This window comes from Euprymna scolopes, chromosome 19 (assembly GCF_053919585.1).
Source record: "Euprymna scolopes isolate OS-2025 chromosome 19, ASM5391958v1, whole genome shotgun sequence".
NCBI classification, from domain to species: Eukaryota; Metazoa; Mollusca; class Cephalopoda; order Sepiida; family Sepiolidae; genus Euprymna; species Euprymna scolopes.
The window spans coordinates 93,446,780-93,464,087 of record NC_136500.1 but is presented as its reverse complement, the minus strand read 5'-3'; the positions used below and the strand labels follow the sequence as shown (position 1 = coordinate 93,464,087).

The 17,308-nt window shown below is 34.5% G+C and overlaps 1 protein-coding gene across 1 annotated transcript in view; it reads left to right on the top strand.

Annotated features, from left to right (window-relative positions):
* The window catches only part of LOC145239840 (uncharacterized), a 67,735-nt gene that overhangs the window by 8,851 nt on the left and 41,576 nt on the right, over positions 1-17,308 (top strand). Inside the window, exons 3-5 of the mRNA XM_080103387.1 lie at positions 12,895-13,217; positions 14,027-14,099; positions 15,889-16,031. Of these exons, the coding sequence (XP_079959513.1) occupies positions 12,895-13,217; positions 14,027-14,099; positions 15,889-16,031 (539 nt within the window). The remainder of the gene's footprint in view (positions 1-12,894; positions 13,218-14,026; positions 14,100-15,888; positions 16,032-17,308) is intronic.

Below are 17,308 nucleotides of genomic sequence, written 5' to 3'. Positions count from 1 at the left end.
CTCTTCATCCTTATTGTACCAGTCTGGCCTCCATCTTCTGGGTTTCTTCGCCTGTACTTGGGGTAAGAGTCTTGGCCTTGCTCGGTACACTGAAGAAATTCTTTTGGGTATTTTTTGGAACATTTGTTGTCAATCATACATGGACAATTTGGATTAAATGGTCCACAAGGTCCATGCACCATATGTGCCATCACTTTAGCATGAAGATCGGGATCTTCCTCTTTGTCAGGGATCTCTGCAGATATGCAGAGATCCATTTTTTCTGGTAGAAGTTTGTCCTCTGGGGCCTGCCAGGTGAGGATGTGTGCATGCGGCAGTCCTCTTTTTTGATATTCAATACTGTACAGGAAAGCCCTCAACCTGCCAAATCCTCCCTTTTTAATAAATTCAAGTAACTTTTTTAGCTTCTGCCTGAAAACCCTGGCAACAATATCTGGACGATCCTGAGGGTCTTGCCCTTGAAGACAATTTTCTGTAATTTCTGTCCACTTTGGATTTGTTGTGAACGTGATGAAGAGGTCGGCTCGGCCCATTCGCCGAACATATGCCATGACATCACTTTGACGCTCAAACATGTATCGAGGGCCTCCTGTATAAGTTGCCGGAAGTACAACTCGTTGACCAAACTGTTCTGGATTCCCATCCTCCCTAAGAATTGAATCTCTCAAGTTCCTATAATTGTCAGCTCTCAGGGTCTGTTGCTCACGCCTCAGGAACTGTAAACGTTCTGTTTCAATCTTGCAGTACACATCCACCAGCCATTGTTGAAATAGCCTTCGGTACCAGAGAAAATAGTTTCCAGGCCGAGTCATTAAATGGTACGAATAAAATTGCTGTTGGGTAACTTTTCGCCCATTGGATGCCTTCATGTAGATGTTGTAAGATGGAGAACCATAGGGGTACATTAACGGGTACATTAAAGTATCGTAGAGGGGATGTAGTTCGGAGATCCATTTTAATGTATCATTTCTAAAACGCAAGACAATATCCCGGTTAGCTGTTGGTTCATTCTCCATTAATATTCCAATCTCATACGTTGTTGTTGGAGCATTGAATCGCCGTGGATGCTCTTCTTGCGGCCTTCGGTCTTCCCTTATGACAACTTTATGTTCTACCAAGTGTTCTTCTTCAATCCTCTCCTTTGTTGTTTTCAGCTGACAAATAAAGCTGTTGTTCTCATGTAAAAATTCAGTCAGACTTTGGAGAATGTCTCTATTGAGTCTACTGTCACGTCCCCGATTATGTAGTTCCTCTTCCAGACTATCCAAGAAGTAGACTTGAATAAACTTTGCTGTTTCATCTTCAGGTGGTAAAAGACTCCCAATCTGGTGGCAAACCTGGCCTCGAATTCTAAAAGAAGGATTCCACCCATGTACTGCCGCAATTTTGTGACCAAATGATGTCATTGCAAAACAATTGTTATAACTGCGTAGATTTTGCAGAAAATCTTTAGAGATGGGACCATTGCCGGAGAGCAAATCTTGAAGCATCTGAGGCAGTGGTGGAAAGCTATCAAGCACAACTTTGCCAGAAGAACAACAACAACCAGGGGTTTCTCCTTTAAATTTTACAGCTGAGCAATGTTGACATACTTTGTCCATTTTTCCTATATCAGCTGTAGTGAGAGAGTCATTTTTGTTGTAGAGCAATCCTTTTCTATTGCAGTGTTCTATTTCATGGTGTCTCAAAGCAGTCATTCGTTGTCTAGCTGCCTCGTTTTCTGTCAATTGCTGGGGCAAAGTCATAATCTCTCTCCATGCAGCCTCTCGTTGTTGCCCTTGGTATAGGCGAAAGCTTCGTTGGGTTTCCGATTCATTATGATGTCGTTGAGCCACTCTCAACTGACCTTGTGTACGTCTACTTACCTCATATAATTCATTCGATCGTAATATTGCTTCTCTTTCCAGTGCATATCTTTGCCTTTCTTGAATTTCATCTTGTGATGAATTTAACCGCCTTACAGCATGTCTAGTTCTGTCAGCTTCACGTTGGGTTTCTCTTTCCAAATCTGACAGTCTTGCTCTCCTTTCTCTTTGACGTATCCTGTTAAGTTCTAGACGTCTTTCTCTATCTGAATTGTTTTCATTGGAGCGAATTGCAGCAACTCTTAGTCTATTAGCTTCCAATCTTTCCATTCTTTCTTCCTCACTTTCGTTTCTACTTCGTTTGGGTGGCATAATTTCGGTTTTAAACGGAATTGTTTAACGATATTAATGATTGTAAATTAATTAAGCGTAAAGGAAATGTATACTAACTGAAATGGACGAACTATAAATAATATTTCTGAATAGTACAATTATAAACAATTATATTGTACCTATTTACTATGCCTCCCCACGGGACAGAGTTAGACACCAGGGTCGTTTTTTAACGTGGAGAAAAGGTACAAAAATAAAAATTGTCTCAGTCGTGAAGGATTTCTCCTCCACCGAAAGAGAACAAGAAAATGAAGTGCAGCATCTGAAGAACAGATACTACACTTTGATCTTGACCAAAAGGAATGAATAAAAGCGACCTACGTGTGACTCATTACTTCCGGGTGTAAACGTCACAGTCTAAAAGTAATAATTAAAAAAAAAAAGTAAATGTAAAATAAATGTGATACCAACTTAGTTTAACTAAGTAAACAGTACAATTAAAACAGTTCTATTAAAACAAATAATTACTAAGATCTAGGTAATTGTTAGTCTCATTGTTATGGTTTTAAAGAAAAAAATGTGTAAAAAAAGTTCTGCTTTTGTGAGTACGTGTATTTCTTTTAAATTACATAACCTTTTTATTTTATTATTTATATCTCTTTTAAATTTATATATTTTGTTAGTAAACTGGAAGAAATTCAGTTGAATAAAACCTTGTTCGTGTTCTTTACGTTAAACTCATATTTTTATAAAAGGTTCATCCGGTTTAAAGAAAGCACTAAGTTTAAATAAGACTGGAAATAACTAATTCAATATATAAATAGAAAAATGAAATAAATATAAGCTTTAAGTCTTAAGATAGTAATAATCAAAATGTAATAAATTATTTGTAGTTCAAATCTATGATAAGACAGGCTTTCGAAATAGGCTCGACCAGAAAGATTAAATTGGAACGAAATTATAATCTCCGTGCCATTTTCAAAACAACCCCACAAAAGTAACGATATCCTGCAGTTGGTTAAATGACAATGGTTGTAAGAAAAATGTAAAAGAAAATGCGCTTATCTGTTTATTTTGACCTGTTTTATTTAATTAAAAAAAAATTGGCTATAACTGGAAGAGAGCGTTATGTTTTGGGGGTTGTTTAAAAAATAGAATGGAAATAAAGTTAGTTCCGTTTTAATTGTCTTTAATTGCGGCAAGCGCTAACAAAATCGAAAAATCACTGTTTACATTCGAAATGTTAACTTTTATAGGTTTACAGGTTTGCTGACAAGGCTGGGGGTGTTTAATACAATTATTTTACTAAATTGATTTTTTTCATTTAAAAATAAAATTATTTCTTTTTTAATAAAGTTTTATTTTAAAATATTTGTTTTTGTTTATTTATATAAAATTACGATAGTTGAATTGTATTTTTTCAATTATATTGGCAAGTAAAATATAAAAGATTAAAACGGAACGAAATTGAAATTTCCATTACATTTTCAATACAATCCCAAAACATAAAGCTTTCCTCGCCAATGAATTGTTTTGATAATATACGTAAAGTGAAATAAATCGAATATAAAATTAAATGAAAATATATTAAATAATTAAATGTTAAATAGATTTTGTAAATAGTACAGTTGAAATGATTAGAATATTTCCAATATGTAATAAGGTCGAGGTAATTAGTTAAAGAGATTTAATATAATGTGATATGCAAATGAGCATAAGTCATTCGATATGGGGGTGGTTTGTAGACTAGTATATAAAGAAATTAGGCATAGATTCTTATGTCTCCTATAACAGAAACATCCTAAAATGGGTTCTAATGTTTCTCTACCAGGAGAGATCTACCCTCTTACCTCCTTTATATTTCGTTGATGATGGAGAGCTGTACACACAGACAGAAACACACGAACCTATTACTTTATATATATATATATATATATATATATATATATATATATTTCAAGTTTAACCGGTGTCTAAATTGTTCTCTTTAATAATTATTTTCGACAGATAGGGAGCAATGTGGAAAAAACATTTTCTTTGTTTAATTATATTGCTGGAATGGGAGATTACAGCTGACACAATTAAACGTCGTGTGGATCTGTTATGTATGTGTTTAAGGAAAGTTGCTTTGTTAAAATTAAAATGGTGATCGTTCTCCATGATGTGACAAAATATGGCGTTGAGTGTATTGTTGTTTCTTACATCTCTTTTGTGTTCATATATTCTTTTATTTAAATTACGTTGAGTTTCTCCTACGTATATTCTTGCACAATCAAGGCAGGGTATGGAATATATTCCGGCTTTGGTGTTAGTGTTGGTATTAGTCATAAATTTACGTGTTAGATCCCTAATTGTTAAAGAGTTTAGCTTTGTTATTTGAATGTCTGTCTTATTTATGTTCTTATAGATTGTGTCGTTGTTTTTATTAGTTGGTAATGTTAATTGTCTATCGTGTGTCTGGCTATTTAGGTAATTGTTTCGGTTTCGGTTATGGTAAATTTTTAGTGCTTTCCTTTTTGTATTTGTTAAAAAATGTTGAGGGTATTGTAAGTTCATAAATGTACGTTCGATATACTCAAATTCTTCCTTGATGTATTCTTCACTGCATATTTCCAGGGCCCTAAGAAAAAATCCTATTAGAATACCTCTTTTTACTTCATCATCGTGATGAGAATAAACATGTATGTAATCATTTTTATTCTTTACTTTCCGAAGGACTTTAAAACTTAAACGATCATTGTTATTTATGATATTGATATCCAGAAACGGCATGGAGTTGTTATTTTCACTTTGATACGTATAGTTAATAGTGGGTTCGATCTTATTTAATTTATCAGTGATATGCTCTATTTCGGAAGACATGGTGAGGAAAATTAAAATATCATCTATATATCTATAGTAGGAAGTGCCTTTGGGCAATTTATATTTCATGGGTCCGGTTTCCATGAATTCCAAAAATAGGCATGCCAAAACCCCACTTAGGGGGTTACCCATGGGCAGTTCAAATTTTTGTTTGTAGTAGAGTCCATTGAATGTGAAATACGTCATGTCAACGCATATACTTATAATTTTAATTATATTATCTATTGGCAGAGGTAATTTAATTTTTATTTTATTCAAGTGTTTTGAAAGAAGGTTGAGGCATTTCTTGGTAGGGATATTAATGTATAAAGATTCTATATCGAGACTATTCATGGTTTTATTTTTCATATCTAGGTTTTTTTTATCTTATTAAAAAGGTCGCCAGAGTTTCTTATATAGGAATTGCTAATTGTGTCCAGTAATGGCGTTAGGAGTTTTGTGATGGCTCGTGCTATCTTATGGGTGGCACTGCTAATGCCAGAGATGATTGGGTGCATTGGATTGTTATTTTTATGTTTTGGGTAAACCATATAAGGTCGGGATTTTAGGATGATATTCTATATAGGTAGTCCATATTTTATCATTATTTATTAATTTCTTGCAAGATTTGTTAAATTTGTCAATTAGTTTTTTCATGTGTGTTCATCTTGAAATAGTTAAAGTATTTTATCTTTGTATTCAGTTAGTTCCATTATCACAATCCCCCACCTTTGTCAGGCGGTGAGACGATAATATTATGGTCGTTAGCTATGAGTGATAATGCATTTATGTATCGTTTTTGTAGGGTGACATCTCTGGTATATATATATATATATATATATATATATATATATATATATATATATATTAGAGGTCGGCCATATATATATATATATATATATATATATATATATATATATATATTTGTAGTCATCGACATACAGTCCTGTTTCGTTGTATCACAACTCATCAGCTCATCATTGCCGCTAGACTAGTATCTCTCCCAAGCCAAACAAACAACGAGCTTCGCATTTTTCGGCCAATTAAATAGCGGGTGAGATTATTTACGACAGTGCTCTACCCAAAGAGGGGGGCTTAAAATATATTTGTAGTCATCGATATACAGTCCTGTTTCGTTGTATCACAACTCATCAGTGCCGCTAAACTAGCATCTCTCCCAAGCCAAGTTATTTTATGATTAGTGGGTAGTGGGTAGTGGTTGTAGTAGAAAACGATACAGTTGGGTTTTATTTTATATTTTATAATTCAATTGTTAATGTTTATTTCGAATTGCTATTCTGTATTGGGTTAGTCTTATTTTATCTTGTAGATGAAACTGCATTCGCCTTCTCTCCCAGTTCCCCCAAGAAATTACGCAAGAGTAATGTAAGGATTCGAGACGATCTATCGATATAAATTATGTATATATCATATATTACTGTCCATTAAACTACGACACAGCATTTAAGGCCGATTTAATAATACAAAAGAACAATAATGTCTTGTCTCCTTGTGAGGATTGAACTCATTAGTAAATGGTTGCAGTGTAGCTAAACAACAAGATGAACACTTCCTCAACTGTTAATAATTGGCACAAAAACAGATTTATGGATAATCTTTCAGATAAAAAATTTTTAGAATGAGATTAAACTATAAAACCTATTAATGGTCGTCCAGTGCATGGATTATTCCATCTATGCTGGATTAAAATTTGTTCTAATTTCAACAGTAATATCACATGATATAATTACATTAAACTTTTGCTTGTGAATTTATATATATATATATATATATATATATATATATATATATATATATATATATATAGTAGAAATAATATTTAATAAAAACTGAAGAAAGTGTTCAATACTGTTGTAGAGGAAACATGCGTTTTATTTTTTTCTTACCGTATCTTTCTGATGAGTTACATTATTGTTTCAGCTACCCGGCCGTTTTCTGTAAAAGTCTGAGGAAGTTACAGACGGCAAAAAAACAAAAAACAAAAAACAAAAAACAAACAAACGGCCGGGTAGCTGAAACAATAACGTAACTTATCAGAAAGATACGGTAATATAAAATAAAACTCGTATATATATATATATATATATATATATATATATATATATATATATATATATATATATATATCAGATCTGTTAGGGTTAATACGATAGTACCTTTAACGTACGTACGTAGGTGTGTCACTTTTTTACGTAGGGGTCACCACTTATCAAGGCTCGGAGGCCACTCGGGGATAAGGGTTATTGAGTGTGCAGTAGTCAATGGGATAATATTGTAGTAATAGTTAGTAATGGAAATTTGGTAAATTTGATTACTTAAAGGGACGGTTCATCAAGAATTTGTTTATGTTGGACTTGAAGACAACCAAATTGTAGTCAGCTGGGAAACAGGCAAACGGGAGGGAGTTCCACAGGCGTGCAGTTCTAAGAAAGAAGCTTTGTTCATGGAATCTACGTTTTGGTTTAGGCACAGATAAAGAGCCGAGATAATTATTGACAGTGGTTTCAGATAGAGGAGTGTTTTTCGTGAAAGATTAGCGAGGGGGAACCAAAGATTGGAGCTCAGACGAGCACTTGCCATGGAAATAACGATGAAACAAAGACAGGCTTGCAATGTATCTTCTCTGGGACAGAGGTTGCAAGGAAGAGAAAAGGGCATCCCCCACTAGGCTACGAAGTTTATTTTGAACTCTGTCAAGGCAGGATAAACTGCTTCTAGCAGCTTCTGTCCAGATTTGGCAACAGTACTCCATCCTTGCTTTCGAGATTATAAATTATTCGATCTGGAGATCTTATTATAAAAAAGGAGGGTAGAAGGTGATAATATACTACGAACATTAAATTAGTATAGAGATACGCTAATTTAATTTTCGTAGTATGTTATCACCTTCTACCCTCCTTTTTAGTGAATAGGATCTCCCGATCACCGAAAACGCAATAAAAAAAAAAGAAATAAAGAAATGATGTCGCTTTTGGGCCGTACGTACGTAAGACTAAAATATATCTTCTAGATCTTCTAGCTAAAATTCAAGGGTAGTATCTAAAATATATCTTCTAGATCTTCTAGCTAAGATTCAAGGGTAGTATCTGTTTTGTCTGAAGATGGTATAATGATATCGTGGCGTCCATACAATGAAAATATGTCATATATGACTCCTATAAAGATATTGCAGATAAACCGTCATAACGAGATATATTGTGATACTACATTAGCTAGATTTCTTAGATAAATACTTTTACAGTTAAAAAAAAGAGCTATAATGATATCGCGGGGTCTCCATTCACGCTGAACGTCTACAGAATGCCCAATAGCAATATATTACATATGAAAGATGCAGCTGTGGAATTTCTACAGGTTTCGCTAGTAGTTATAAATACAGTAGTTTGAGTATGTGTACGGGAAGGTTTTATTATATGTGGACGTGTGAGTTCTTATCTCTTTGTGCGTAGGTTGGTAGTGAGGGGTGAGGGGTTAGGGTTGAGGGGTGAGGAGTTTAATGTGCACTGGGTTTACCAGAGTATTTGTGTAAGTAGTTGTTAAATATTAATTGAACCGTGAAAACAAACAAATAATAAAAGCAATAAGCAGGTGTGGTGCCTACTGGCAACGGATGCTGATCCCCGTTGAAGCACAGAAAATGACGTTAACAAAGAAGCAAATATAAGATAGCTTATACTAGTTATGCTTATCCAACGTTAACCGGGATGCAGTTTTATGTTTTAACTTTTGTTTTGTTTGCACATTTTTGAAACTTGCATAAAATAGAAAAATGAATCAAATTTAACTCGTAATGTATATTTTAATTAGTTGTTAGTAAAAAAAAAAATGTCATAATATAGCTTGTCTGGGTCGGACTCAGTTTTATTTATTTATTTATTTATTTTTTTTATAAATAAATTGTCAAAAAATACACTGGTACTACCAGATAAGGCTGTCTGAAGATAATGGCTTCCTGAGATGAAATGCATCTAACATTGATGCTTTTTGTTTTTCTACTTCCTTTTGCAAAACTTAATTTTGTTCTGCAAGACCAAAAACAAAAGCAACAACCCACCTTTCCCTCCTTTTCCTTCTTCCCATTTTCCCTTTCACTTTCTATCTCTCCCACCTCCTGACTTGTTTCCTAACTTTAAATGTACCAAATATTAAATACTGTAACCCATTTCCCTCTCCCATTGCAGAACTCATTCATGTTCTACAGGGCAGATAACAAAAACAATAAAATACATTATAAAACAACCAAACCAAACGCTACAAACTAGCGATTGAAAGTTCAAGAGCTTGAAGAATATAAAAAAAAACTTCTACAAAATAACTGGATGCAAAATGAATACTATTTCCAAAATAACTGGATTCGGCATTAAATAACCTGGAAAGGATTGATATGCTGTAAAGCAAAACAACCAAATAAAATACATTATTATATTGCCAATAACATGGTGGAGTAGTTACAACTGCGGTTCATTTCCCAGCGTCTCCTTAAGTTATGGGAGTGACGATGACGCAAAGGTTCACGACATGGATCGAAAACCCGACTGTACCAAGTTCGAATTCAGTTCGTTCCATATAAACACTTTCATCAAATTAACACTTGATCTGTGTCTAAAATCCTTAAAGAGGAGATATTTCAAAAGAATAAATGTAAATTTACTTGTTAAAGTTTGATTTGTCAGTTAAAAAATGACATTAAAAATAAAGATGAAGATATTTGCTGTTTGTTTACAAAAATGCATCTTATTATAATAGAATCAATCTATGAGATAAATAATGCCACGCCCAAAATACAAGACAAACATAAAAGAAAATGCAAAAATGGTTTAAATGCATTTTCTTGTTGCATTTAGTCCAGTGAATAACATGAAATTAAGCTAACGTAAGAAATGAGAATCCAACATGATGTCTTCTGCCATATTGGATATTGACGAATTTTCAGTTTCTGAAGTTGATAAGATAAAGAGTAGTGAAACACCATTTTAAGGAGTTTATAAAGTGAGTAATTCATTTTCGGATATAGGATTAATCTTAAAATAAAATAAGAGTTTAAATGTCAGTTTTAGATTTGTTAATATATTACCATTTTTTCGCAAATTGTATTAAAGTGCCGAATAACCAATCAAAAACACTACAATATATTTTTATAGCATTTTCATGCAGTATTTAGTTGAGTGAACAACGTATCAAAAATAGACCAATATATGAATATACTAAATTATCAGAATCCCTCAAATCGACCAATTTTTGAATTTAAATACATGAGTGCTTCTTAGAACTTCGTTGGCGATTTGTGCACGTAAAAATTGATTATTTGTGGACGTTTTTGTACTGCTGTAGTTTGATAGAGAGATAGAAAAAAAAGGAAAAATTTAAATAAAAACAAAAGCAAAACAAACAAACAGAAACAATACAAAAAACCCTCCAAACAAAAACAAAAGTACTTATCTGTTATCGAAATGCACCGGGATTCATTTGAAGTACTTTTCGCATGAGATCATCGCTTATCAAAGCCAAGAACCACTCGAAGATAAGGGTTCATGGGATAGAATGATTTTTAGTCAAAAGTTGAAGACAACTATAAAAGTACTAAATTTAATCAAAGACCTTAACTAAGTTTGATTACTTATGGGTGGTTTATGATGTGCATTTGTTGAGATTGGACTTGGATACAACCGCGTTGTACTATGCAGGAAACCAGTTCCGCAATAATCTGTCCCACAGACGGGCATCTATCGCAAAAAGGCTCTGCTATAAAATATTAAAACATATTCTAGCTACGTACAAAAGTATTTTTCCGTTGCGGTAGTAAGACGAGTTCTTGTTGTGAATGTCTTACAAGAAAGAACCAGTGATTGGAGCTCAGCCAAGCATCTTGCGTAGAAGTAGCAAAGCCTTTTCTGTGAGAAAGAGGCCGTAGATCAACCCCTCTATATTTCGACGTCAATTTTGTACTCTATAAAGATAAGAAAACATCCTTTGAGTGGCAGTTAGTGCTCTATCTTGGGACTTTTAAGAGTTTATGATCATCAAAGTATTCTATCTACAAAGTGTATGCAATCGTAAGGGAGCAGCAATTATTGTTTTATCTTTCTATTTATATTCATAAAAAGATTTTGTCACCAAACGTTTTCAAATTAAGGCCAAGTAAAAAGAGCAGCACGAAATTAACGTAACAAGTTCGTATAGCCTGATTCATAAATTATATGTGGCTTTTGATGTTTTACCTTGCTAGCATCATTAATTATTTTCATAAACGAGTCACGCCTACACCTGACATGATTCGGGACGTTCTCTCATGTTACACATCCGAAATTTGCCAGGACTAAATATTTAACTTTCTTTAAAAATACCCAACATTCATAAGCTACCATTCGGGCGACACTTATAATACCGAATGACCTCGTGCCAGTCCAGTGTAGGCTAATCCAAGATCATTCAGAATTTTACATGACGACCAGAATGAAAGGGATTATTCAATATTTAAAGGAGCTTATAAAATACAGAATATATCAATTACACAATTCAGACTGAGTAGACATCAGAGTTTCGATCAAGATATATAAACACACTCGAAGAATACCCGTCCCAAGGTAGGTATAATTAAACTCTCGAACAGAACAGTTTAACCCATTTTTTAAAACTCTGTACGGAGATTAATCTACACATGTTATACTACTAAGCCTTATGTCTAGAATATTTATTCCAATTTTCATCAAAGTCCATTACATGAGTTTGATTCTAGATAATGTCTAAAATGTAACGCTTATTGGGAATATAATATATAAAAGGCAAAATGTGTGTATGTGTGTGTATGTTTGTGTGTTTGTATGTCTCGCAAAAACTTCCGACAGACGCGTCGGAACGTGACAAAATCAAAAACCGGTCTCTCGGACGACAAATATCGAAAAATTGGCCTAAAACCCTAATTCTTCACCTTCAACTGGGCCGTTTTTTACAAGAAGGGGTCGGTTTTTACGTCGACATTTTCGCAAGTCATCGTCTCTTTTCGATTGAATACACTTAATTTCAACGCTTTCAACTTCCGATTTCGCGATGGACGCAACAGCTAAGACGTTAGGTTTCTTTTTTCATCGTCTTTTCCTCCTTCATGGTACGGGTTCGAGCCTGCCTGCCTACTACCACTTTTTTTTAACACCTCTCTCTACTCGGGCTGCCTACTGTTTTTTTTTTTTATTTCCCCCCAAGGTTTCTTACTGCACCACCTCTCCGTACCCGGGCAATCCCGAGTACCTCCGCTAGTTAAGAAAAAATTGAAATTCAGGGCGTCTTGTTTAATCGGTGTCTAATGAATATGAATGGAATTTAATGCAAATCTGAAATATTTGAATTTTTAAATCGAAGTTTATGGCCATATTATTACTCTTAAACACATTTTACATACTTAAAAGAACTTGAAATTTGGAGAAATAATTGTTGCCCAATAACAATGGTTAAAATTTCAACAAAGTCGGACGTCGTTTACTTTTTAACAAAGGGCTTGATTCCATTTGCACGAAACTAAATTAAACTAAATATATACCATATTACCCGCACTTACGCCTAGCAGTTTTGTTATAAAATTTGTAATGATCGGTTAATTACTTTAGGAGTTAATCCTGTACATTAAAATATACGGACATATAACCATACTTAACTTTATATAGAGGTTTTCTCTTATGCTTGCCAGTTCTGATATCGTCTATTTATTGCGTTCTCATTAATATGTGTTCCGTCTTAAATGGCAAATATCGTCTTGCGTGGCGTCGTCAATAGTGTCATCAGATGTTTGCACAAGTGAGCGTTTCTGATGAAGACGACACGTGACGATCCAACCAAAGAAATGTGTAAATCAACACACAAGGATGCTTTTATGTATGCTACTTTTTTTTTTTTATCGCAGGAAGTGCATCAATTGTTCGACCAATTGGACGCGGACGGCGACGGCCAAGTGACGTTCGATGAATTCCTCAGCGAGATGTTTCAACATTCAACGCCGTCGATCGACGATATCGAGAGCACGATGCCGTCATCGCCGCCATCGTCGTCTTCCTATCATCTGCCTTCAGCATCATCGCAGACCGCGTCTCCCCAGGTGCCACGTACTAAGTCTCGACGCCGGCGCTCTTTCGTCAGAAAAACTGGTATGCCCCAGCACGAGTCTTTCTTCCTCTCACAGGGAAATGCTTCCTTGTCTTTCACAACGTTGGACGTCAACAATCGAGGGTAAGAAGAAGATACTATGTTGCATATGCATAAAGGGACAGGTTCTGGGGTGCGAGAGGTAAAATGTTATTTCACCCGTCGCTCTCATCGAACTGATTATTTCTTATTGAGAACTTATCAGTTCGATAAATGACGATTACTGAACGCCATAGGCTCGTGGAGCACTCTTGTAGCGTTCGTTAATGTAATTGATACTTGTGCATAATAAGGCGGAATATTTTAGTTAAAAACAAAATGATAGCAAAATTTCATGAAGTACTTGGTTTTGAAAAATATTAGCATGCACCGAAAATTACGGAGAATGGGCAACTATTTTCGTTTTATTTCAAGCAAGGGGCGCCTGGATTTGCCCGGTCATAAATTACGCTTGAATATATCTTAATTCACGCACACACATCCACCCACCTATATATATATATATATATATATATATATATATATATATATATATATATATATATATATATATATATATATATACACGTTTGTATCATAATTCCGATTTTTCATTGGTGGTTCATAAACTTGACCATTTTATTATGTTTTTATATTATTATTTTTAAATACATAAAACACTTATCCAGTTAAAAATCCTTTCGACTTACGTGAAATTCAAACTCAGACATTACCATTGTAAAAACTACTGCCTTAGTAACGTGTACTCTGCCTATTCCTCTTTTTTGTTAACCAACCGCATCTTTGAATTTGTGTACGAGCAAACACCTAAAGCATCATCATTTTTTTTTATCACCTTTGAACTTTTACCGATATTTACCAGATATTTAAAAACGTTTCTTTTTCATGGACAGGCGTATAAAAGGTGATGAATTGGTGGAACTCTGGGAAAGTTATGGAATTCCCAACGCCATGGAAATACTCAAGGTAAGTAGGATATAAAAGTCGTTGATTCGTTCTTGTTGTTAATGTTATAATCAATCATCTTAAAAGCTAGTATATATATATATATATATATATATATATATATATATATATATATATATATATATATATATATATATATTGAAGCGTCCGTCAGTCTTGACAGACTATCTATGGATACTCACTATAAAGAAATCTGCGCGTTCAATTTTTATGACAGGAGTTGCGCAATTACCAACCGTACCTCTCCTGCTTCGGCGTGGTTAAATACCAGTGGTAAGTAGAGGTTCAGGGCGACTGGAAGCAATGCCGAGATAAGCGGCGAGCACATACAGCTCTTAGAATTCCCAAATGGTCATCGATCTGGTACTAACCAGGTTCAACGATTGTTAACTTCGGTGATCTGACGAGAACTGGTGTGTCAACGTGATTGTGCTGTTTATATATATATATATATATATATATATATATATATATATATATATATATATATATATATATATATATATATATTTCCCCCTTCCCCGGCTCTCACAATTTATCATATTTAATCGGATTTTACAACCGGGCAACGTTCCCCCACCCGCTGTCACATTTTTTTTACGACTAGTTAAACCGATTTGTTATCACAATTTTTTTGCCCCCCTCTCTCTCTCTCTCTCTCTCTCTCTCTCTCTCTCTCTATATATATATATATATATATATATGTATGTGTGTGTGTGCGTATGTTTGTGTGTGTGTGTATGTATGTGGATATATATATGTGTATGTGTATATATATTTATATATATGTGTCTGTATGTGTATATTTATGTATCTATATGTATATATATATATGTATACATATGTTTATATATATGTATATGCATATATATGTATATATACATGTATATATATGTTTATGTATATTCTAGTCTGTTCATATCTATCGTTGATCATATCTACGTTGTTTTATACTAAAGAAATTTTTTTTGTAATGATCAATTACAATGCATATTGTAATTTGTACTTAATAACACGAAGAAAGTGTTGATATGCGGTAAAACAGGCACATGAACTAAATCTTTGCTTCTGAAATTAATTTTGTCAAGCTCATCGGTGAATTTAAGAGTGTAGATTTTTTTATATAGTATCTCTATAACAGTTGCCTTTTTCACTGACCATCATGACAAATAAGAAAGAAAAATACAATTGCTGAAATAACTCTTAAATAACATCGAAAGGGTAAGTTTCTCTGTAAAAGTTTCCCAGCAGAAAGCTTCTATGATATATTTATATTAAAATTTCTATTTATCTTTTCTATACCCGTTTCCCCTTTCTTTTCCCAAACTGCTTTTTCTTCCCCATTAAGCTTTTTGACACACATACACAAATTTTATAGATTCCTTTTGGAATGAGTTGGCATAAGGGAATTAACTCCTTCATATAAAATCAGAGTTACTTCCCTTTACTCAGTACATAATCTTGCTGGAAAACTGAACTCAACAAAATCTTCATCAGTTTTGGGTTGAAGAATGGATTATTCTTCTAAATTTAGTGTACTATACATCTTGGACAATGTAACTTAAATAAAATACCAACTTTATGGATGTTTGTTTTGTATTGTTACTTTTAGCCGGACATACAAACAAACACACATACAATTTTCCTTTATATTATAGCTGGAGCAGTAAGACTCAGATTAGACTTTAACCCATTCATACATTGTCAAGCAGAGTTATGATGCAATTAAATCACTGACTTATGCTTTTTGCTTTAATTGCGTTTTTTTTAATCTCATTTTTTTTGATAGGCTTACGGTCTTCAACCGGATCGTGAATTAAGTCATGCCAAGTTGGCCGCCGTCCTAGAGGACGAATTGCTGTTTACTGCTGATCACACCCCAAAGCTGCTCGCCGCCATCATCACCAGTTTGCAAGAGTGCAAAAACTTACGGTGAGTCTTAAAAATCTATGTTTTTACCCACCTAATCCAGATTATATTTAGCGAGTTTCTAAAATATTTTAACGGATACAGTAATAATCAGCAGTTACTTAATAAAATCTTTCTTTTCTTTTTTTTAAATTTATATTTAAGTCAAACAAGGCACATTGCAACTAACCCGTAAGGAGCATCCTAAGTGGGGAGTTGTGCAGCGAAATGTTTGTTCACATTACATTTACATTTTAGTCAGTGAAACGAGGAGCAGGGAAGGAAAAAAGCTATTAAAATAGAAAGTCTCCTAGCATCTGGAGACCTCCAATTTGAAGAGTTGGGATTTTGCTAATTGACGGGTTGGTCCGCAGCAAGTTCGTTGGGGCACATACCATTGACATGCTTGTAAAACAAGCACAGGGAAACAATACTACGGCGAAGCGACAGTGGTTGGGGCTTGGTAAACAGTGTGCTAAATATTGTTTATAATTTACTCGAATGAAAAATGTATTTAGCCAGTTAATTCCTGTTTCAGTAACGTAAATTATTTCGAGTTGAAAAGAAAACATAGTCGAGTCGGATGATTTTGTGTTCATTTTTCCCACGATTACTTCTTTTTATCTTGTTTTCTGATAATCAATAAAATCACATGCGACGAACGAGGCAACGTGCACAAACTAAAAGCTCTTTGTCAAGCAAAATATCCGTCTTTTATTCTAACGCTTTGGACTCCCAGCAGCGCCTAAATTTGCATAATCGTATTATTCTTGTATCTGAAAGGTTCCAGGTTCACGTGCCACTGCTGCTCTATAGCAGAGCACATGTCAACCATGGCTGCTTATTTCTATGCCTCTTCATACCGTTGCCCCCCCTCCCGATCTTACGATGACACAGACGACATTCCACAGCGGTGATCATTTTTGTCGAGTGCTCCTTTGCAAAGCAGGGCTTCTTTGGAAATGTAGGCTTCTTCGGAAGGGTGCGGAGCACTTCTGCCGCAGGTAAATCGTCTGACTGTGTCTATTTCATCGTCATTTATTGTTCTCTGACATCTCTCTGAAGATGCTGTGCAACAGAATCGTCCTCCGGCATTAGGACACTGTAGCGGGGGTGTACGTTCTTGACATGTCAAGGTATTCTATCCACCAGAACGGACTGTGGACAGATTATTTCTGTTATCCGATTCTGGCCAACAGCGATTCTCCGGTGCCTTCATCTACACGCAGTCACCAACTTGGTTAGGACAGTGTTCAGGACCTGCTGATGATGGCACAACATCAACCCATTTTACCCAGATT